The 21,290-nt window shown below is 43.3% G+C and overlaps 1 protein-coding gene across 2 annotated transcripts in view; it reads right to left on the bottom strand.

The window, feature by feature from the left end:
• xpo1b (exportin 1 (CRM1 homolog, yeast) b) overlaps positions 1 to 19,935 on the bottom strand; it is a 77,754-nt gene extending 57,819 nt beyond the window's left edge. The window contains exons 1-3 of one of the 2 annotated variants that reach the window (XM_071394525.1): positions 19,828 to 19,935; positions 17,374 to 17,505; positions 13,668 to 13,769 (exon numbers count right to left, since the gene is read on the bottom strand). In XM_071394525.1, coding sequence (XP_071250626.1) covers positions 13,668 to 13,769; positions 17,374 to 17,499 — 228 coding nt within the window. In that variant the 5' untranslated portion in view covers positions 17,500 to 17,505; positions 19,828 to 19,935. Of the gene's footprint in view, positions 1 to 13,667; positions 13,770 to 17,373; positions 17,506 to 19,560 lie in introns of both variants that reach the window. The other variant, XM_071394524.1, reaches the window with a different exon arrangement.
• Between the last annotated feature and the right edge of the window lie 1,355 nt (positions 19,936 to 21,290).

Raw genomic sequence — 21,290 nt, 5'->3', positions numbered from 1 at the left:
AGGGATCACTGTTTCAAAAGGTGGAAGACAGTAGGGATCACTGTTTCAAAAGGTAAGATGGAAGACAGTAGGGATCACTGTTTCAAAAGATGGAAGACAGCAGGGATCACTGTTTCAAAAGGTAAGATGGAAGACAGTAGGGATCACTGTTTCAAAAGGTAAGATGGAAGACAGTAGGGATCACTGTTTCAAAAGATGGAAGACAGTAGGGATCACTGTTTCAAAAGGTGGAAGACAGTAGGGATCACTGTTTCAAAAGGTGGAAGACAGTAGGGATCACTGTTTCAAAAGATGGAAGACAGTAGGGATCACTGTTTCAAAAGGTGGAAGACAGCAGGGATCACTGTTTCAAAAGATGGAAGACAGTAGGGATCACTGTTTCAAAAGGTGGAAGACAGTAGGGATCACTGTTTCAAAAGGTAAGATGGAAGACAGTAGGGATCACTGTTTCAAAAGGTGGAAGACAGTAGGGATCACTGTTTCAAAAGGTGGAAGACAGCAGGGATCACTGTTTCAAAAGGTGGAAGACAGTAGGGATCACTGTTTCAAAAGGTAAGATGGAAGACAGTAGGGATCACTGTTTCAAAAGGTGGAAGACAGTAGGGATCACTGTTTCAAAAGGTAAGATGGAAGACAGTAGGGATCACTGTTTCAAAAGGTGGAAGACAGTAGGGATCACTGTTTCAAAAGGTAAGATGGAAGACAGTAGGGATCACTGTTTCAAAAGGTAAGATGGAAGACAGTAGGGATCACTGTTTCAAAAGGTAAGATGGAAGACAGTAGGGATCACTGTTTCAAAAGGTAAGGTGGAAGACAGTAGGGATCACTGTTTCAAAAGGTAAGGTGGAAGACAGTAGGGATCACTGTTTCAAAAGGTAAGATGGAAGACAGTAGGGATCACTGTTTCAAAAGGTAAGGTGGAAGACAGTAGGGATCACTGTTTCAAAAGGTAAGATGGAAGACAGTAGGGATCACTGTTTCAAAAGGTGGAAGACAGTAGGGATCACTGTTTCAAAAGGTGGAAGACAGTAGGGATCACTGTTTCAAAAGGTAAGATGGAAGACAGCAGGGATCACTGTTTCAAAAGGTAAGATGGAAGACAGTAGGGATCACTGTTTCAAAAGATGGAAGACAGTAGGGATCACTGTTTCAAAAGGTAAGATGGAAGACAGTAAGGATCACTGTTTAAAAAGGTAAGATGGAAGACAGTAGGGATCACTGTTTCAAAAGATGGAAGACAGTAAGGATCACTGTTTCAAAAGGTAAGATGGAAGACAGTAGGGATCACTGTTTCAAAAGGTAAGATGGAAGACAGTAAGGATCACTGTTTCAAAAGGTGGAAGACAGTAGGGATCACTGTTTCAAAAGATGGAAGACAGTAGGGATCACTGTTTCAAAAGATGGAAGACAGTAGGGATCACTGTTTCAAAAGGTGGAAGACAGTAGGGATCACTGTTTCAAAAGGTGGAAGACAGTAGGGATCACTGTTTCAAAAGATGGAAGACAGTTGGGATCACTGTTTCAAAAGGTAAGATGGAAGACAGTAGGGATCACTGTTTCAAAAGGTGGAAGACAGTAGGGATCACTGTTTCAAAAGGTGGAAGACAGTAGGGATCACTGTTTCAAAAGGTAAGATGGAAGACAGTAGGGATCACTGTTTCAAAAGGTGGAAGACAGTAGGGATCACTGTTTCAAAAGGTGGAAGACAGCAGGGATCACTGTTTCAAAAGGTGGAAGACAGTAGGGATCACTGTTTCAAAAGGTAAGATGGAAGACAGTAGGGATCACTGTTTCAAAAGGTGGAAGACAGTAGGGATCACTGTTTCAAAAGGTAAGATGGAAGACAGTAGGGATCACTGTTTCAAAAGGTGGAAGACAGTAGGGATCACTGTTTCAAAAGGTAAGATGGAAGACAGTAGGGATCACTGTTTCAAAAGGTAAGATGGAAGACAGTAGGGATCACTGTTTCAAAAGGTAAGATGGAAGACAGTAGGGATCACTGTTTCAAAAGGTAAGGTGGAAGACAGTAGGGATCACTGTTTCAAAAGGTAAGGTGGAAGACAGTAGGGATCACTGTTTCAAAAGGTAAGATGGAAGACAGTAGGGATCACTGTTTCAAAAGGTAAGGTGGAAGACAGTAGGGATCACTGTTTCAAAAGGTAAGATGGAAGACAGTAGGGATCACTGTTTCAAAAGGTGGAAGACAGTAGGGATCACTGTTTCAAAAGGTGGAAGACAGTAGGGATCACTGTTTCAAAAGGTAAGATGGAAGACAGCAGGGATCACTGTTTCAAAAGGTAAGATGGAAGACAGTAGGGATCACTGTTTCAAAAGATGGAAGACAGTAGGGATCACTGTTTCAAAAGGTAAGATGGAAGACAGTAAGGATCACTGTTTAAAAAGGTAAGATGGAAGACAGTAGGGATCACTGTTTCAAAAGATGGAAGACAGTAGGGATCACTGTTTCAAAAGATGGAAGACAGTAGGGATCACTGTTTCAAAAGGTGGAAGACAGTAGGGATCACTGTTTCAAAAGGTGGAAGACAGTAGGGATCACTGTTTCAAAAGGTGGAAGACAGTAAGGATCACTGTTTCAAAAGGTAAGATGGAAGACAGTAAGGATCACTGTTTCAAAAGGTGGAAGACAGTAAGGATCACTGTTTCAAAAGGTAAGATGGAAGACAGTAGGGATCACTGTTTCAAAAGGTAAGATGGAAGACAGTAAGGATCACTGTTTCAAAAGGTGGAAGACAGTAGGGATCACTGTTTCAAAAGATGGAAGACAGTAGGGATCACTGTTTCAAAAGGTGGAAGACAGTAGTTATCACTGTTTCAAAAGGTGGAAGACAGTAGGGATCACTGTTTCAAAAGATGGAAGACAGTTGGGATCACTGTTTCAAAAGGTAAGATGGAAGACAGTAGGGATCACTGTTTCAAAAGGTGGAAGACAGTAGGGATCACTGTTTCAAAAGGTGGAAGACAGTAGGGATCACTGTTTCAAAAGGTAAGATGGAAGACAGCAGGGATCACTGTTTCAAAAGGTAAGATGGAAGACAGTAGGGATCACTGTTTCAAAAGATGGAAGACAGTAGGGATCACTGTTTCAAAAGGTAAGATGGAAGACAGTAGGGATCACTGTTTCAAAAGGTAAGATGGAAGACAGTAAGGATCACTGTTTCAAAAGGTGGAAGACAGTAGGGATCACTGTTTCAAAAGATGGAAGACAGTAGGGATCACTGTTTCAAAAGGTGGAAGACAGTAGGGATCACTGTTTCAAAAGGTGGAAGACAGTAGGGATCACTGTTTCAAAAGGTGGAAGACAGTAGGGATCACTGTTTCAAAAGATGGAAGACAGTTGGGATCACTGTTTCAAAAGGTAAGATGGAAGACAGTAGGGATCACTGTTTCAAAAGGTGGAAGACAGTAGGGATCACTGTTTCAAAAGGTGGAAGACAGTAGGGATCACTGTTTCAAAAGGTGGAAGACAGCAGGGATCACTGTTTCAAAAGGTGGAAGACAGTAGGGATCACTGTTTCAAAAGGTGGAAGACAGTAGGGATCACTGTTTCAAAAGGTGGAAGACAGTAGGGATCACTGTTTCAAAAGGTGGAAGACAGTAGGGATCACTGTTTCAAAAGGTGGAAGACAGTAGGGATCACTGTTTCAAAAGGTGGAAGACAGTAGGGATCACTGTTTCAAAAGGTGGAAGACAGTAGGGATCACTGTTTCAAAAGGTAAGATGGAAGACAGCAGGGATCACTGTTTCAAAAGGTAAGGTGGAAGACAGTAGGGATCACTGTTTCAAAAGGTAAGGTGGAAGACAGTAGGGATCACTGTTTCAAAAGGTAAGATGGAAGACAGTAGGGATCACTGTTTCAAAAGGTAAGGTGGAAGACAGTAGGGATCACTGTTTCAAAAGGTAAGATGGAAGACAGTAGGGATCACTGTTTCAAAAGGTGGAAGACAGTAGGGATCACTGTTTCAAAAGGTGGAAGACAGTAGGGATCACTGTTTCAAAAGGTAAGATGGAAGATAGCAGGGATCACTGTTTCAAAAGGTAAGATGGAAGACAGTAGGGATCACTGTTTCAAAAGATGGAAGACAGTAGGGATCACTGTTTCAAAAGGTAAGATGGAAGACAGTAAGGATCACTGTTTAAAAAGGTAAGATGGAAGACAGTAGGGATCACTGTTTCAAAAGATGGAAGACAGTAGGGATCACTGTTTCAAAAGATGGAAGACAGTAGGGATCACTGTTTCAAAAGGTGGAAGACAGTAGGGATCACTGTTTCAAAAGGTGGAAGACAGTAGGGATCACTGTTTCAAAAGGTGGAAGACAGTAAGGATCACTGTTTCAAAAGGTAAGATGGAAGACAGTAAGGATCACTGTTTCAAAAGGTGGAAGACAGTAAGGATCACTGTTTCAAAAGGTAAGATGGAAGACAGTAGGGATCACTGTTTCAAAAGGTAAGATGGAAGACAGTAAGGATCACTGTTTCAAAAGGTGGAAGACAGTAGGGATCACTGTTTCAAAAGATGGAAGACAGTAGGGATCACTGTTTCAAAAGGTGGAAGACAGTAGTTATCACTGTTTCAAAAGGTGGAAGACAGTAGGGATCACTGTTTCAAAAGATGGAAGACAGTTGGGATCACTGTTTCAAAAGGTAAGATGGAAGACAGTAGGGATCACTGTTTCAAAAGGTGGAAGACAGTAGGGATCACTGTTTCAAAAGGTGGAAGACAGTAGGGATCACTGTTTCAAAAGGTAAGATGGAAGACAGCAGGGATCACTGTTTCAAAAGGTAAGATGGAAGACAGTAGGGATCACTGTTTCAAAAGATGGAAGACAGTAGGGATCACTGTTTCAAAAGGTAAGATGGAAGACAGTAGGGATCACTGTTTCAAAAGGTAAGATGGAAGACAGTAAGGATCACTGTTTCAAAAGGTGGAAGACAGTAGGGATCACTGTTTCAAAAGATGGAAGACAGTAGGGATCACTGTTTCAAAAGGTGGAAGACAGTAGGGATCACTGTTTCAAAAGGTGGAAGACAGTAGGGATCACTGTTTCAAAAGGTGGAAGACAGTAGGGATCACTGTTTCAAAAGATGGAAGACAGTTGGGATCACTGTTTCAAAAGGTAAGATGGAAGACAGTAGGGATCACTGTTTCAAAAGGTGGAAGACAGTAGGGATCACTGTTTCAAAAGGTGGAAGACAGTAGGGATCACTGTTTCAAAAGGTGGAAGACAGCAGGGATCACTGTTTCAAAAGGTGGAAGACAGTAGGGATCACTGTTTCAAAAGGTAAGATGGAAGACAGTAGGGATCACTGTTTCAAAAGGTAAGGTGGAAGACAGTAGGGATCACTGTTTCAAAAGGTAAGATGGAAGACAGTAGGGATCACTGTTTCAAAAGGTAAGGTGGAAGACAGTAGGGATCACTGTTTCAAAAGGTGGAAGACAGTAGGGATCACTGTTTCAAAAGGTGGAAGACAGTAGGGATCACTGTTTCAAAAGGTGGAAGACAGTAGGGATCACTGTTTCAAAAGGTGGAAGACAGTAGGGATCACTGTTTCAAAAGGTGGAAGACAGTAGGGATCACTGTTTCAAAAGGTAAGATGGAAGACAGTAGGGATCACTGTTTCAAAAGGTGGAAGACAGTAGGGATCACTGTTTCAAAAGGTAAGATGGAAGACAGTAGGGATCACTGTTTCAAAAGGTAAGATGGAAGACAGTAGGGATCACTGTTTCAAAAGGTAAGATGGAAGACAGTAGGGATCACTGTTTCAAAAGGTAAGGTGGAAGACAGTAGGGATCACTGTTTCAAAAGGTAAGGTGGAAGACAGTAGGGATCACTGTTTCAAAAGGTAAGATGGAAGACAGTAGGGATCACTGTTTCAAAAGGTAAGGTGGAAGACAGTAGGGATCACTGTTTCAAAAGGTAAGATGGAAGACAGTAGGGATCACTGTTTCAAAAGGTGGAAGACAGTAGGGATCACTGTTTCAAAAGGTGGAAGACAGTAGGGATCACTGTTTCAAAAGGTAAGATGGAAGACAGCAGGGATCACTGTTTCAAAAGGTAAGATGGAAGACAGTAGGGATCACTGTTTCAAAAGATGGAAGACAGTAGGGATCACTGTTTCAAAAGGTAAGATGGAAGACAGTAAGGATCACTGTTTAAAAAGGTAAGATGGAAGACAGTAGGGATCACTGTTTCAAAAGATGGAAGACAGTAGGGATCACTGTTTCAAAAGATGGAAGACAGTAGGGATCACTGTTTCAAAAGGTGGAAGACAGTAGGGATCACTGTTTCAAAAGGTGGAAGACAGTAGGGATCACTGTTTCAAAAGGTGGAAGACAGTAAGGATCACTGTTTCAAAAGGTAAGATGGAAGACAGTAAGGATCACTGTTTCAAAAGGTGGAAGACAGTAAGGATCACTGTTTCAAAAGGTAAGATGGAAGACAGTAGGGATCACTGTTTCAAAAGGTAAGATGGAAGACAGTAAGGATCACTGTTTCAAAAGGTGGAAGACAGTAGGGATCACTGTTTCAAAAGATGGAAGACAGTAGGGATCACTGTTTCAAAAGGTGGAAGACAGTAGTTATCACTGTTTCAAAAGGTGGAAGACAGTAGGGATCACTGTTTCAAAAGATGGAAGACAGTTGGGATCACTGTTTCAAAAGGTAAGATGGAAGACAGTAGGGATCACTGTTTCAAAAGGTGGAAGACAGTAGGGATCACTGTTTCAAAAGGTGGAAGACAGTAGGGATCACTGTTTCAAAAGGTAAGATGGAAGACAGCAGGGATCACTGTTTCAAAAGGTAAGATGGAAGACAGTAGGGATCACTGTTTCAAAAGATGGAAGACAGTAGGGATCACTGTTTCAAAAGGTAAGATGGAAGACAGTAGGGATCACTGTTTCAAAAGGTAAGATGGAAGACAGTAAGGATCACTGTTTCAAAAGGTGGAAGACAGTAGGGATCACTGTTTCAAAAGATGGAAGACAGTAGGGATCACTGTTTCAAAAGGTGGAAGACAGTAGGGATCACTGTTTCAAAAGGTGGAAGACAGTAGGGATCACTGTTTCAAAAGGTGGAAGACAGTAGGGATCACTGTTTCAAAAGGTGGAAGACAGCAGGGATCACTGTTTCAAAAGGTGGAAGACAGTAGGGATCACTGTTTCAAAAGGTAAGATGGAAGACAGTAGGGATCACTGTTTCAAAAGGTAAGGTGGAAGACAGTAGGGATCACTGTTTCAAAAGGTAAGATGGAAGACAGTAGGGATCACTGTTTCAAAAGGTAAGGTGGAAGACAGTAGGGATCACTGTTTCAAAAGGTGGAAGACAGTAGGGATCACTGTTTCAAAAGGTGGAAGACAGTAGGGATCACTGTTTCAAAAGGTGGAAGACAGTAGGGATCACTGTTTCAAAAGGTGGAAGACAGTAGGGATCACTGTTTCAAAAGGTGGAAGACAGTAGGGATCACTGTTTCAAAAGGTGGAAGACAGTAGGGATCACTGTTTCAAAAGGTGGAAGACAGTAGGGATCACTGTTTCAAAAGGTGGAAGACAGTAGGGATCACTGTTTCAAAAGGTAAGATGGAAGACAGCAGGGATCACTGTTTCAAAAGGTAAGGTGGAAGACAGTAGGGATCACTGTTTCAAAAGGTAAGGTGGAAGACAGTAGGGATCACTGTTTCAAAAGGTAAGATGGAAGACAGTAGGGATCACTGTTTCAAAAGGTAAGGTGGAAGACAGTAGGGATCACTGTTTCAAAAGGTAAGATGGAAGACAGTAGGGATCACTGTTTCAAAAGGTGGAAGACAGTAGGGATCACTGTTTCAAAAGGTGGAAGACAGTAGGGATCACTGTTTCAAAAGGTAAGATGGAAGACAGCAGGGATCACTGTTTCAAAAGGTAAGATGGAAGACAGTAGGGATCACTGTTTCAAAAGATGGAAGACAGTAGGGATCACTGTTTCAAAAGGTAAGATGGAAGACAGTAAGGATCACTGTTTAAAAAGGTAAGATGGAAGACAGTAGGGATCACTGTTTCAAAAGATGGAAGACAGTAGGGATCACTGTTTCAAAAGATGGAAGACAGTAGGGATCACTGTTTCAAAAGGTGGAAGACAGTAGGGATCACTGTTTCAAAAGGTGGAAGACAGTAGGGATCACTGTTTCAAAAGGTGGAAGACAGTAAGGATCACTGTTTCAAAAGGTAAGATGGAAGACAGTAAGGATCACTGTTTCAAAAGGTGGAAGACAGTAAGGATCACTGTTTCAAAAGGTAAGATGGAAGACAGTAGGGATCACTGTTTCAAAAGGTAAGATGGAAGACAGTAAGGATCACTGTTTCAAAAGGTGGAAGACAGTAGGGATCACTGTTTCAAAAGATGGAAGACAGTAGGGATCACTGTTTCAAAAGGTGGAAGACAGTAGTTATCACTGTTTCAAAAGGTGGAAGACAGTAGGGATCACTGTTTCAAAAGATGGAAGACAGTTGGGATCACTGTTTCAAAAGGTAAGATGGAAGACAGTAGGGATCACTGTTTCAAAAGGTGGAAGACAGTAGGGATCACTGTTTCAAAAGGTGGAAGACAGTAGGGATCACTGTTTCAAAAGGTAAGATGGAAGACAGCAGGGATCACTGTTTCAAAAGGTAAGATGGAAGACAGTAGGGATCACTGTTTCAAAAGATGGAAGACAGTAGGGATCACTGTTTCAAAAGGTAAGATGGAAGACAGTAGGGATCACTGTTTCAAAAGGTAAGATGGAAGACAGTAAGGATCACTGTTTCAAAAGGTGGAAGACAGTAGGGATCACTGTTTCAAAAGATGGAAGACAGTAGGGATCACTGTTTCAAAAGGTGGAAGACAGTAGGGATCACTGTTTCAAAAGGTGGAAGACAGTAGGGATCACTGTTTCAAAAGGTGGAAGACAGTAGGGATCACTGTTTCAAAAGATGGAAGACAGTTGGGATCACTGTTTCAAAAGGTAAGATGGAAGACAGTAGGGATCACTGTTTCAAAAGGTGGAAGACAGTAGGGATCACTGTTTCAAAAGGTGGAAGACAGTAGGGATCACTGTTTCAAAAGGTGGAAGACAGCAGGGATCACTGTTTCAAAAGGTGGAAGACAGTAGGGATCACTGTTTCAAAAGGTAAGATGGAAGACAGTAGGGATCACTGTTTCAAAAGGTAAGGTGGAAGACAGTAGGGATCACTGTTTCAAAAGGTAAGATGGAAGACAGTAGGGATCACTGTTTCAAAAGGTAAGGTGGAAGACAGTAGGGATCACTGTTTCAAAAGGTGGAAGACAGTAGGGATCACTGTTTCAAAAGGTGGAAGACAGTAGGGATCACTGTTTCAAAAGGTGGAAGACAGTAGGGATCACTGTTTCAAAAGGTGGAAGACAGTAGGGATCACTGTTTCAAAAGGTGGAAGACAGTAGGGATCACTGTTTCAAAAGGTGGAAGACAGTAGGGATCACTGTTTCAAAAGGTGGAAGACAGTAGGGATCACTGTTTCAAAAGGTGGAAGACAGTAGGGATCACTGTTTCAAAAGGTAAGATGGAAGACAGCAGGGATCACTGTTTCAAAAGGTGGAAGACAGTAGGGATCACTGTTTCAAAAGGTAAGATGGAAGACAGTAGGGATCACTGTTTCAAAAGATGGAAGACAGTAGGGATCACTGTTTCAAAAGATGGAAGACAGTCAGTGATTCAACAAATAAATGAGATTGAAAGTTGTTAGTTTTAAAGCTGGGGGGGCTTTTCATTAAAGGTGCACTACACTGTTATCACTACTAACTGTTGGTCTACACACCAATAGCAGGTGTCAGCCGATGCCTATTGAACATCTGGAGAACCTTTTGACTGATACACCTTCAATTATTACCAGACAGAAATATAACAGGGCAGAAATAAAACAAGGCAGAAATAAAACAAGGCAGAAATAAAACAAGGCAAATGAAATGAAAGACAGAGGGTGAGGTCTTGCAACACTTTTTTCTGCTGCCACCAGCGCCGCATTGCAAGGTTAAGGGATGGAGAGAAGATCAGAGAGAAATGGAGAGAAGATCAGAGAGAAAGAGAGAGAGAGAGAGAGAAAGAGAGACAGAGAGAGAGACAGAGAGAGAGACAGAGAGAGAGAGACAGAGAGAGAGAGACAGAGAGAGAGACAGAGAGAGAGACAGAGAGAGAGACAGAGAGAGAGAGACAGAGAGAGAGAGAGACAGAGAGAGACAGAGAGACAGAGAGAGATAGAGGGACAGAGAGAGATAGAGGGACAGAGAGAGAGACAGGGACAGAGAGAGAGACAGAGAGACAGAGAGAGAGACAGAGAGAGAGAGAGAGAGAAAGAGAGAGACAGAGAGTTGTGATCCCTTCAGGTGAAATATCAAGTCGCTAGCTAGACCTCTCATCAATATTACTGTAAGATCGACCCTACAGTCTGCACCCCACTCCCTCTACCCTAATGACTGACTGCAGTCTGCACCCCACTCCCTCTACCCTAATGACTGACTGCAGTCTGCACCCCACTCCCTCTACCCTAATGACTGACTGCAGTCTGTACCCCACTCCCTCTACCCTAATGACTGACTGCAGTCTGTACCCCACTCCCTCTACCCTAATGACTGACTGCAGTCTGTACACCACTCCCTCTACCCTAATGACTGACTGCAGTCTGCACCCCACTCCCTCCACCCTAATGACTGACTGCAGTCTGTACCCCACTCCCTCTACCCTAATGACTGACTGCAGTCTGCACCCCACTCCCTCTACCCTAATGACTGACTGACTGCAGGCTGTACCCCACTCCCTCTACCCTAATGACTGACTGCAGTCTGTACCCCACTCCCTCTAGCCGAATGACTGACTGCAGTCTGTACCCCACTCCCTCTACCCTAATGACTGACTGCAGTCTGTACCCCACTCCCTCTACCCTAATGACTGACTGCAGTCTGTACCCCACTCCCTCTACCCTAATGACTGACTGCAGTCTGTACCCCACTCCCTCTACCCTAATGACTGACTGCAGTCTGTACCCCACTCCCTCTACCCTAATGACTGACTGACTTCAGTCTGTACCCCACTCCCTCTACCCTAATGACTGACTGCAGTCTGTACCCCACTCCCTGTACCCTAATGACTGACTGCAGTCTGTACCCCACTTCCTCTACCCTAATGACTGACTGCAGTCTGTACCCCACTCCCTCTACCCTAATGACTGACTGCAGTCTGTACCCCACTCCCTCTACCCTAATGACTGACTGCAGTCTGTACCCCACTCCCTGTACCCTAATGACTGACTGCAGTCTGTACCCCACTCCCTCTACCCTAATGACTGACTGCAGTCTGTACCCCACTCCCTCTACCCTAATGACTGACTGCAGTCTGTACCCCACTCCCTCTACCCTAATGACTGACTGCAGTCTGTACCCCACTGAAGCAGGTGTAATAGAAAGTGCTGAACAGAGTCAAAGGGAATGAAAAGGGTAGACCTTGTGTAGGCCTGCCGTCAAAGCCTAGCAGTGTCAAGGTGCACAGGATGACACACCCCTTTTCCTCCTATTCCAACCAATCAACATAACGGAACATTAGGATTCATATCAATAGCAAGTAGCAACAACTTGAATTCATTCAATTCAATTTCTTTAGGAAAACAAAGTTAATTGAAAGTAGTTATCAATTATTTAAAAACCCAAATGTTCACAACAAATGTTTTTGTCAAAAAATGATGCACTGTTGTCTCTTTTATTTTGTCAATAAATGAAAGAAGAAAAAAAAGGTGAATGCAGAATTTAGACAAATCCAAGAGGTGTTTTACCTTTTCTGATTCCTTCTTTCATGTCTTTTCCTCTAAAGACCTCATTTTAGGACAAGTAATGAATTTGAAACTATAACAATACTGTTGGTAGATCAACTCAAGACATTAGTAATGGATGTCAGGGTTAAAGGGCAACAGGCAAGCAACAAAAAGGAAAAGGCAAACATTACCATCACTTTGAGGAAAACTTCAAATTACATTTAATTTTGAACACTTATAGAAAATACAGAGATCTATATACAAGAGCCTCTTTGATGGTTAAACAAATACTGGACAGGAGAGCCCTCCCTTTGCCCACCTTAATGTGTCTTTGTTTTGCCAAATAAACTAGACAGTAATACCCATCATTGGATTGACAAGTTGATTTGGACGTGTGCATAGGTTTTCAGTATGTAGAGCTATTTAAGCTGTACGCGAGTGCAAGGAAGGAACAGAGCTCACCAGCTTGTAGTCCTAAAATAACAGAAACGAGTTGGCATTGTCTACCTCTGCTTCGTTGGCCCTTCCTATGGGGGAAATGAATGGGCTTTGGGGATATATAACAAACAGAAGGTCTGAGGTGACCACAGGCGTAGGGGAACTTCTATATGTTTTGTTCTATGAGCAAATATCAGTCAGTTCCCATCACCTTTCTGGACTATGAAGCCTTTATGTGCTCAAACCATCCAGAAATATTCTATCAAATCAGGGCATTTGTGACATAGGGAGAACGACAGGGCTCGGCAGACAGAACTACACGATGACCTACCATTGGGCTCGGCAGACAGAACTAAACGATAACCTACCACTGGGCTCGGGCAGACAGAGTCAAACGATAACCTACCATTGGGCTCGGCAGACAGAACTAAACGATAACCTACCATTGGGCTCGGGCAGACAGAACTACACGATGACCTACCATTGGGCTCGGCAGACAGAACTAAACGATAACCTACCATTGGGCTCGGGCAGACAGAACTAAACGATAACCTACCATTGGGCTCGGCAGACAGAACTACACGATAACCTACCATTGGGCTCGGGCAGACAGAACTAAACGATAACCTACCATTGGGCTCGGCAGACAGAACTAAACGATAACCTACCATTGGGCTCGGGCAGACAGAACTAAACGATAACCTACCATTGGGCTCGGCAGACAGAACTAAACGATAACCTACCATTGGGCTCGGCAGACAGAACTAAACGATAACCTACCATTGGGCTCGGGCAGACAGAACTAAACGATAACCTACCATTGGGCTCGGCAGACAGAACTAAACGATAACCTACCATTGGGCTCGGGCAGACATAACTAAACGATAACCTACCATTGGGCTCGGCAGACAGAACTAAACGATAACCTACCATTGGGCTCGGGCAGACAGAACTAAACGATAACCTATCATTGGGCTCGGCAGACAGAAGTACACGATAACCTACCATTGGGCTCGGGCAGACAGAACTAAACGATAACCTACCATTGGGCCCGGGCAGACAGAACTAAACGATAACCTATGTTTGAGTGTGTGTGTTTTAGTTTGATCCATCAAACCCTGTTTAAAGTTGTTGTTCTATGTAAGACCGCTGCTGTTGATGCCATATGCTCCTCAGGGGAAAAAGGGCCTAAGTAAGTAATGACACTGTACCTGCCATTTAGCAGACGTTTTTATCCAAAGCGACTTTTAGTCATGTGTGCGTACATTTTACAAACGTGTGATGTCGTGAAAATCGAACCCACTATCCTGGCGTTGCGAGTGTAATGTCTACCGACTGAGTGACGAGTTGTAACTAGCAGCAGCTAACTCCCTGACAGGCAGCGTGCTGCGCCCCTCCACCAGCGCTCCCCGTGGGTTTCACTCACTCTGGTGTTCATGCTCTGGGAGAACTCCAGTATGGTGTCCACTCTGGTCCATGCATCCGGGTGCTCTTTCAGCTGGGTCAGAACCTCCTGGGCCAGCCTTTGCTGCAATGCAGGAACAGGAATGGATGAAATACCATTTTGAAACATAGAGTGTGTGCCTGTCTCTCACACACACACACACACACACACACACACACACACACACACACACACACACACACACACACACACACACACACACACACACACACACACACACACACACACACACACACACACACACACACACACACACACACACACACACACACACAGCCTAAAATAAACACCCACCACCTGCCAAATGCGGGTAGATATTGGCATTGGCGAGTAAGATGTCCATTTCAAACCAAATCAAATTTTACTGGTCAAATACACATGGTTAGCAGATGTTACTGCGAGTGTAGCGAAATGCTTGTGCTTCTAGTTCCGACAGTGCAGTAATATCTAACAAGTAATATCTAACAATTCCTTAACAACTACCTAATACACACAAATCTAACAAGTAATATCTAACAATTCCACAACAACTACCTAATACACAGAAATCTAAAGGGGTGGAATAAGAATATATACACTACCGTTCAAAAGTTTGGGGTCACTTAGAAATGTCCTTGTTTTTGAAAGAAAATCACATTTTTTGTCCATTAAAATAATATCAAATTGATCAGAAATACAGTGTAGACATTGTTAATGTTGTAAATGACTATTGTAGCTGGAAACAGAAGATTTTTTATGGAATATCTACATAGGCGTACAGAGGCCTATTATCAGCAACCATCACTCCTGTGTTCCAATGGCACGTTGTGTTAGCTAATCCAAGTTTATCATTTTAAAAGGATAATTGATCATTAGAAAACCCTTTTGCAATTATGTTAGCACAGCTGAAAACTGTTGTTCTGATTAAAGAAGTAATAAAACTGGCCTTCTTTAGACTAGTTGAGTATCTGGAGCATCAGCATTTGTGGGTTCGATTACAGGCTCAAAATGGCCAGAAACAAATAACTTTCTTCTGAAACTCGTCAGTCTATTCTTGTCTGAGAAATGATAGCTATTTCATGCGAGAAATTGCCAAGAAACTGAAGATCTTGTACAACGCTGTGTATTACTCCCTTCACAGACGGGCGCAAACTGGCTCTAACCAGAATAGAAAGAGGAGTGGGAGGCCCCGGTGTACAACTGAGCAAGAGGACAAGTACATTAGAGTGTCTAGTTTGAGAAACAGACACCTCACAAGTCCTCAACTGGCAGCTTCATTAAATAGTACCCACAAAACACCAGTCTCATTGTCAACAGTGAAGAGGTGACTCCGGGATGCTGGCCTTCTAGGCAGAGTTGCAAAGAAAAAGCCATATCTCAGACTGGCCAATAAAAAGAAAAGATTAAGATGGGCAAAAGAACACAGACACTAGACAGAGCAACTCTGCCTAGAAGGTCAGCTAGCATAATTGCAAAAGGGTTTTCTAATGATCAATTAGCCTTTAAAATTATAAACTTGGATTAGCTAACACAACGTGCCATTGGAACACAGGAGTGATGATGGGCCTCTGTACGCCTATGTAGATATTGCATTAAAAAACAGCCGTTTCCAGCTACAATAGTCATTTACAACATTAACAATGTCTACACTGTATTTCTGATCAATTTGATGATATTTTAATAGACAAAAAATGTGCTTTTCTTTCAAAAACAATGACATTTCTAAATGACCCCAAACTTTTGAACGGTAGTGTACATATAAACGTTGGCATTTTGGTTAAAAAAATGAAATAAATAAGAAATATACCACATTACTTCTTACTAGTAGCTAGAAGCTGTCCTGTTAATACATCACAATTTCAGACCTTATTTTCTGCAATACTAACTTGTATCTCTCCCTGTTCTTCTATCTGTCCCCAAACAGTTATAAGTAAAACTTAGTAAGGCACCTGGGCAAGCGACCATCAAAGCAAAACTACAACTCCCACAAAACTCCACTAACTTTGTGGTTACTTGACAACTTACAGTTACATTTTAGTAATTTAGCAGACACTCTTATCCAGAGTGACATCCAGTTTGTGCATTCATCTGAAGGTGGGACAACCACATATCTCCATCATAGTCAGTACTGTTGTCCTCAATAAAGTAGCTATCAGGAAAGTCAGTGGTAGTAAGGGGGGAAAGTCAGTGGTAGTAAGGGGGGAAAGTCAGTGGTAGTAAGGGGGGAAAGTCAGTGGTAGTAAGGGGGGAAAGTCAGTGGTAGTAAGGGGGGAAAGTCAGTGGTAGTAAGGGGGGAAAGTCAGTGGTAGTAAGGGGGGAAAGTCAGTGGTAGTAAGGGGGGAAAGTCAGTGGTAGTAAGGGGGGAAAGTCAGTGGTAGTAAGGGGGGAAAGTCAGTGGTAGTAAGGGGGGAAAGTCAGTGGTAGTAAGGGGGGAAAGTCAGTGGTAGTAAGGGGGGAAAGTCAGTGGTAGTAAGGGGGGAAAGTCAGTGGTAGTAAGGGGGGAAAGTCAGTGGTAGTAAGGGGGGAAAGTCAGTGGTAGTAAGGGGGGAAAGTCAGAGGTAGTAAGGGGGAAGTCAGTGGTAGTAAGGGGGAAGTCAGTGGTAGTAAGGGGGGAAAGTCAGTGGTAGTAAGGGGGGAAAGTCAGTGGTAGTAAGGGGGGAAAGTCAGTGGTAGTAAGGGGGGACAGTCAGTGGTAGTAAGGGGGGAAAGTCAGTGGTAGTAAGGGGGGAAAGTCAGTGGTAGTAAGGGGGGAAAGTCAGTGGTAGTAAGGGGGGAAAGTCAGTGGTAGTAAGGGGGGAAAGTCAGTGGTAGTAAGGGGGGAAAGTCAGTGGTAGTAAGGGGGGAAAGTCAGTGGTAGTAAGGGAGGAAAGTCAGTGGTAGTAGGGTGGAAAGTCAGAGGTAGTAAGGGGGGAAAATCAGTGGTAGTAAGGGGGGAAAGTCAGTGGTAGTAAGGGGGGAAAGTCAGTGGTAGTAAGGGGGGAAAGTCAGTGGTAGTAAGGGGGGAAAGTCAGTGGTAGTAAGGGGGAAGTCAGTGGTAGTAAGGGGGGACAGTCAGTGGTAGTAAGGGGGGACAGTCAGTGGTAGTAAGGGGGGAAAGTCAGTGGTAGTAAGGGGGGAAAGTCAGTGGTAGTAAGGGGGGAAGTCGGTGGTAGTAAGGGGAGAAAGTCGGTGGTAGTAAGGGGGGAAAGTCAGTGGTAGTAAGGGGGGAAAGTCAGTGGTAGTAAGGGGGGAAAGTCAGTGGTAGTAAGGGGGGACAGTCAGTGGTAGTAAGGGGGGAAAGTCAGTGGTAGTAAGGGGGGAAAGTCAGTGGTAGTAAGGGGGGAAAGTCAGTGGTAGTAAGGGGGGACAGTCAGTGGTAGTAAGGGGGGAAAGTCAGTGGTAGTAAGGGGGGAAAGTCAGTGGTAGTAAGGGGGGAAAGTCAGTGGTAGTAAGGGGGAAGTCAGTGGTAGTAAGGAGGAAAGTCAGTGGTAGTAAGGGGGAAAGTCAGTGGTAGTAAGGGGGGAAAGTCAGAGGTAGTAAGGGGGGAAAGTCAGTGGTAGTAAGGGGGAAAGTCAGTGGTAGTAAGGGGGGAAAGTCAGAGGTAGTAAGGGGGGAAAGTCAGTGGTAGTAAGGGGGAAGTCAGTGGTAGTAAGGGGGGAAAGTCAGTGGTAGTAAGGGGGGGAAAAGGTCAAGTGTCGGTACTACTTACCTGTGTTCCGACCCCGTGGTACAGACAGTTGACCACGTTGTCCAACAGGTTGATGTCTAGTTTCTGGCTGAAGTCCAGCAGCTGCTGCGCTGCATGGTCTGCTAACACTGTCATAACTGCTGGCATAGAGCTCTGCAAGGATGGACAGCAAGGAGGGGGGTTAGAGAGTGTGTGTGTGTGTTATGACTGACAGAGGCAGAGAAAACATTCAACAGCAACAGGCAGAGAGTCATGTGAATGAATGGAGCATTCCAACCAGCTAACCACCTCTCATAACCCCCTCCCCCTGCTTCCCATCCCCAGTCAGTCACACACACCCACAGGATGCTGGTGGCTCCTTAAATTGGTGAGGATGGCTCAAAGTGATGGCGGCAAAGGAATAAATGGAATGATATCGAACTCATCACACACACGGTTTCCATGTGTTTGACACCATTCCATTACAGACATTAGTATGAGCCGTCCTCCTCACAGCAGCCGTCTGTGACACACCCCTCCTCCTCCTCATCTCCACCAGTAAACAAGCATGACATGAGCTGGCCCCTTGCTCACTTTTTCCAATGAGTTATATCTTGTCACACAAACTACTCAAAGCTATAAATAAGAAAATACACTGAAAAACAAAACACAATGACAGCTAAGTTTAGATCAGGCATATACCCTTTCCATAAAGGAACATTCTGACAGTTGTATTTTGACAATTCATAAAAAGCTTTTTATGATATCGTTTAATAAACAAACATGAAAGTTTGTCTGACATACTGAACATATCACATTATCATGCCAGCCCAAAGAACACAATCGAACCACGTGCCACAGGACGTCACTTTGTTTACATCAGCACTTGACAGGCGTGGCTATTTTGAAGTTCAAACACACCTTAATTTAACAGTAAACACTGATGCATGTATGAGAATACTGAAATATGCTGCTTTATCGTCTTATATCCGATGCAATCAATCAGTTTATCTCGCTTAACATAACCACCAACTTCGGTTGATAGCTAGTGTGACGGTGTAGATAACGTTAGGGAGTATTGGGTGCGTTCCAGGTCTATATAATGCCGCGTTCAAAACAACTGGGTGCACGGAAAAATACAAAGTCAAATCATGACGTCATTGATCTTCGGGTGGGAAAGTCGGAGCTCTAGAAAAAGGCCCGACTTCCCGAGTTTGATGACAATTCAAATCGATTTTAACCAGTCAGAGCTCGTTTTTTTCCCCAACACTGTAGTCGGACATCGGAGATGTACTAGTTCCCAGTTGATTTGAACGCGGCAATAAAACAAGGGGTAAGCAGCCCACGTGATATTTATCCATTACCTGCAACACTTCGTAAACAATAACAAGTTAGCGAAACTGGATACAGGTAGGCTAGTTTACAAGTTCGTTTCAATTGGGGGGAAATTCAAATATCTAAATTCGATAGAAATAGTAAATACACACAGCAGCACCAGCGCATTGCCCTGGCTAAATGCTGATTCGGTACCAAGCTATTGATACGACTGTCGTTGATGCCAAGACAAAAGGAAGTCTATGCCACCAGAGAGAACGTGTGGTCCTCCATAGCTAGCTGGCTATCATCACCCTGACTACCAGACACACGCCTCCCCAACCCCTCCCACTCCAAGCTTATCAAAGGGAAGGCTTGCGTCGTTCATTACCCAGCTAGTTAACTGTACAGCAAGTAATACACGCCAAACAAAAGAGCTTTTTTTTTATAAGTTTGAAAAGTAGCTATGACCCTTAATGCATCTTAATGTTTTTACATCTTACTAAAATAACAACTAACTTGCCGTCCAAACAGCGCACGAATACGGCGCATCACTGGTAAAGTTAGCACAATTAACGTTAGCAAACTAGCAACAAAATACATCCGCTCACACCACGGACGCTGTTTCTGAGGAAGGAGTGGACGAATTAATTCATTATTTTCTGTCCCCCCGGTCCTCAGCATTGCTTGCTATCATCACCACACCACTCACACCCAACCCTAGCGGAGTTTCTCACACACCAGCATCCCTTGTAAAGTGCATCACACACCAACGTTACCACTTACTTACCTAACTAGTAGTTACACTTATTACTGATGCTCTCTGGATTTTACATTCCAAAAGTGAAATTAAAGTCTAAAATATATATTTTTACCCCTAAGTCAAATGCTACTTTGCACCCCTGAGTTACCTACCAAAAGTCCAAGCCTCTGACTGAAAGAAGATTGTCTTCCCCCCAGGGAAGCTAGCTACAAGGCTATATACAATATCGTTGTTGTTTAGTCAGAAATAGGCTGGCTAACGTTACTGTTATCTCTGACACGTTAGCTGGCTCCAATTCCAGAATGTGTATTGATGGCTAGTTAATAAGGATCACAGATATGGATTCCGCAACTATTATCACGGCACGCTCACTAATATACTCCGATTCATTTTACGAAATAAAATAAACCTTGATTTACAATTTAATTCTTTACTATAATAATTTTGCAGCGGGGCGGTTTGAGAGATTGTATTCCTGCGCCTCTTCTCCTCGTTGAAGCAACTAACTCACATAACCGGTTGAAACCGGTTCAGACTGGGAGATTCCATCTCGGTTTAGTTTTCAGCCGATGGCGCCGCGGAAAGTTTGGACTAACGTCACGCCCACTTTACACTCCCATTGGTGGGGTTGTTTTTACGGACATCATTGCTTAAACTCTATTGGGTAACTCCATTGTCAATCAACTTAAATTCGTCCAGGCACCCACGCGACTGCTCCGCCCATGGTCAGAAAAAGAGGGCGGACTCCGATCAAGCAGAATGGACTTTTCGATGCCTCCAACGTGAATGGCAAATAGTGCTTTCAATATTGTTTTGCCATTGTGTGCGCATTTGTTACAATCTACAATCACTTTGCAACTTGAGAAGTGTCGCTAGTATTGCTCAATAGTCTTGACTTGATTGACGTTTAGAGAAATGTATTTTTCTAACACTATATCCATTGCAAAAGGATGTGTGACTTATCAGAACAGCATTTCATTTCGTTATCGACCCAGCTCACCATCACGCTGTTTTGTTGTGATCATGACATTGCAATTCACTAGTCTGTGCTGTGCAACCTACACGAGATACAAAGAGGAAACGTGTTTACATTAGGTAAAGGAGATACAGTACACAATACAATCGCCTGACTCGTGAGCCTGTTGCTGGTAATTTTCCACCAGCCACGAGTGGGAGTGGTTACAATGAATCCGCGCACTGCACAAGTTTACAAAAATGACATGGAAGGGAAATGTCCACACTATGTGGTGTACCTCTTCAGTTCAGAACATGACGCTAGCATCAAAGACCATGTAACATTAGTCCCGATTGCAATTTAGGAGAGTTAAACAAATATGTAGTATCATTGCTGCTCTCTGTAAAGGATGCAAACATGACAGCGTTTTTTTAAAACCTCACTGTCACGTGACCCAGCGTGCCACTTGATGGAAAAATACTGGATTTAGTGTCGGCAAGCTGTACTAGTAAAGTCATCCGCTAACATAATTGAGAGCGAGGTTTCAGAAGGACGTACGTTCCATTATTCTATAGGCTACCTTACCCAGCAACACAACGCTGTTACCCTCAAATTCAATGTGCTCAGTGTGGTTTGAGCTATCATATAGAGAGAGATTAATAACAGATTTTCAATCATTACATGGCTATTACACATGTGCAATAATCAGTGTGTGGTTTTAATTTTCTATACTTTTGCACACAAACAAACATGGTCATCACATTAGCAGACCATGCACAATGTCATTGCATGCTATTCTGCACAAGTTTGATTGACATTTTACAATGCACACTACATGACCAAAAGTATGTGGACACCCCTTCAAATTAGTGGATTAGGCTATTTCAGCCACACCCGTTGCTGAAAGGTGTATAAAATCGAGCACGC

This window comes from Salvelinus alpinus, chromosome 3, assembly GCF_045679555.1.
Source record: "Salvelinus alpinus chromosome 3, SLU_Salpinus.1, whole genome shotgun sequence".
Lineage (NCBI taxonomy): Eukaryota > Metazoa > Chordata > Actinopteri > Salmoniformes > Salmonidae > Salvelinus > Salvelinus alpinus.
The sequence above is the reverse complement of the archived record's forward strand: the minus strand, read 5'-3'. Positions and strand labels throughout refer to the sequence as shown.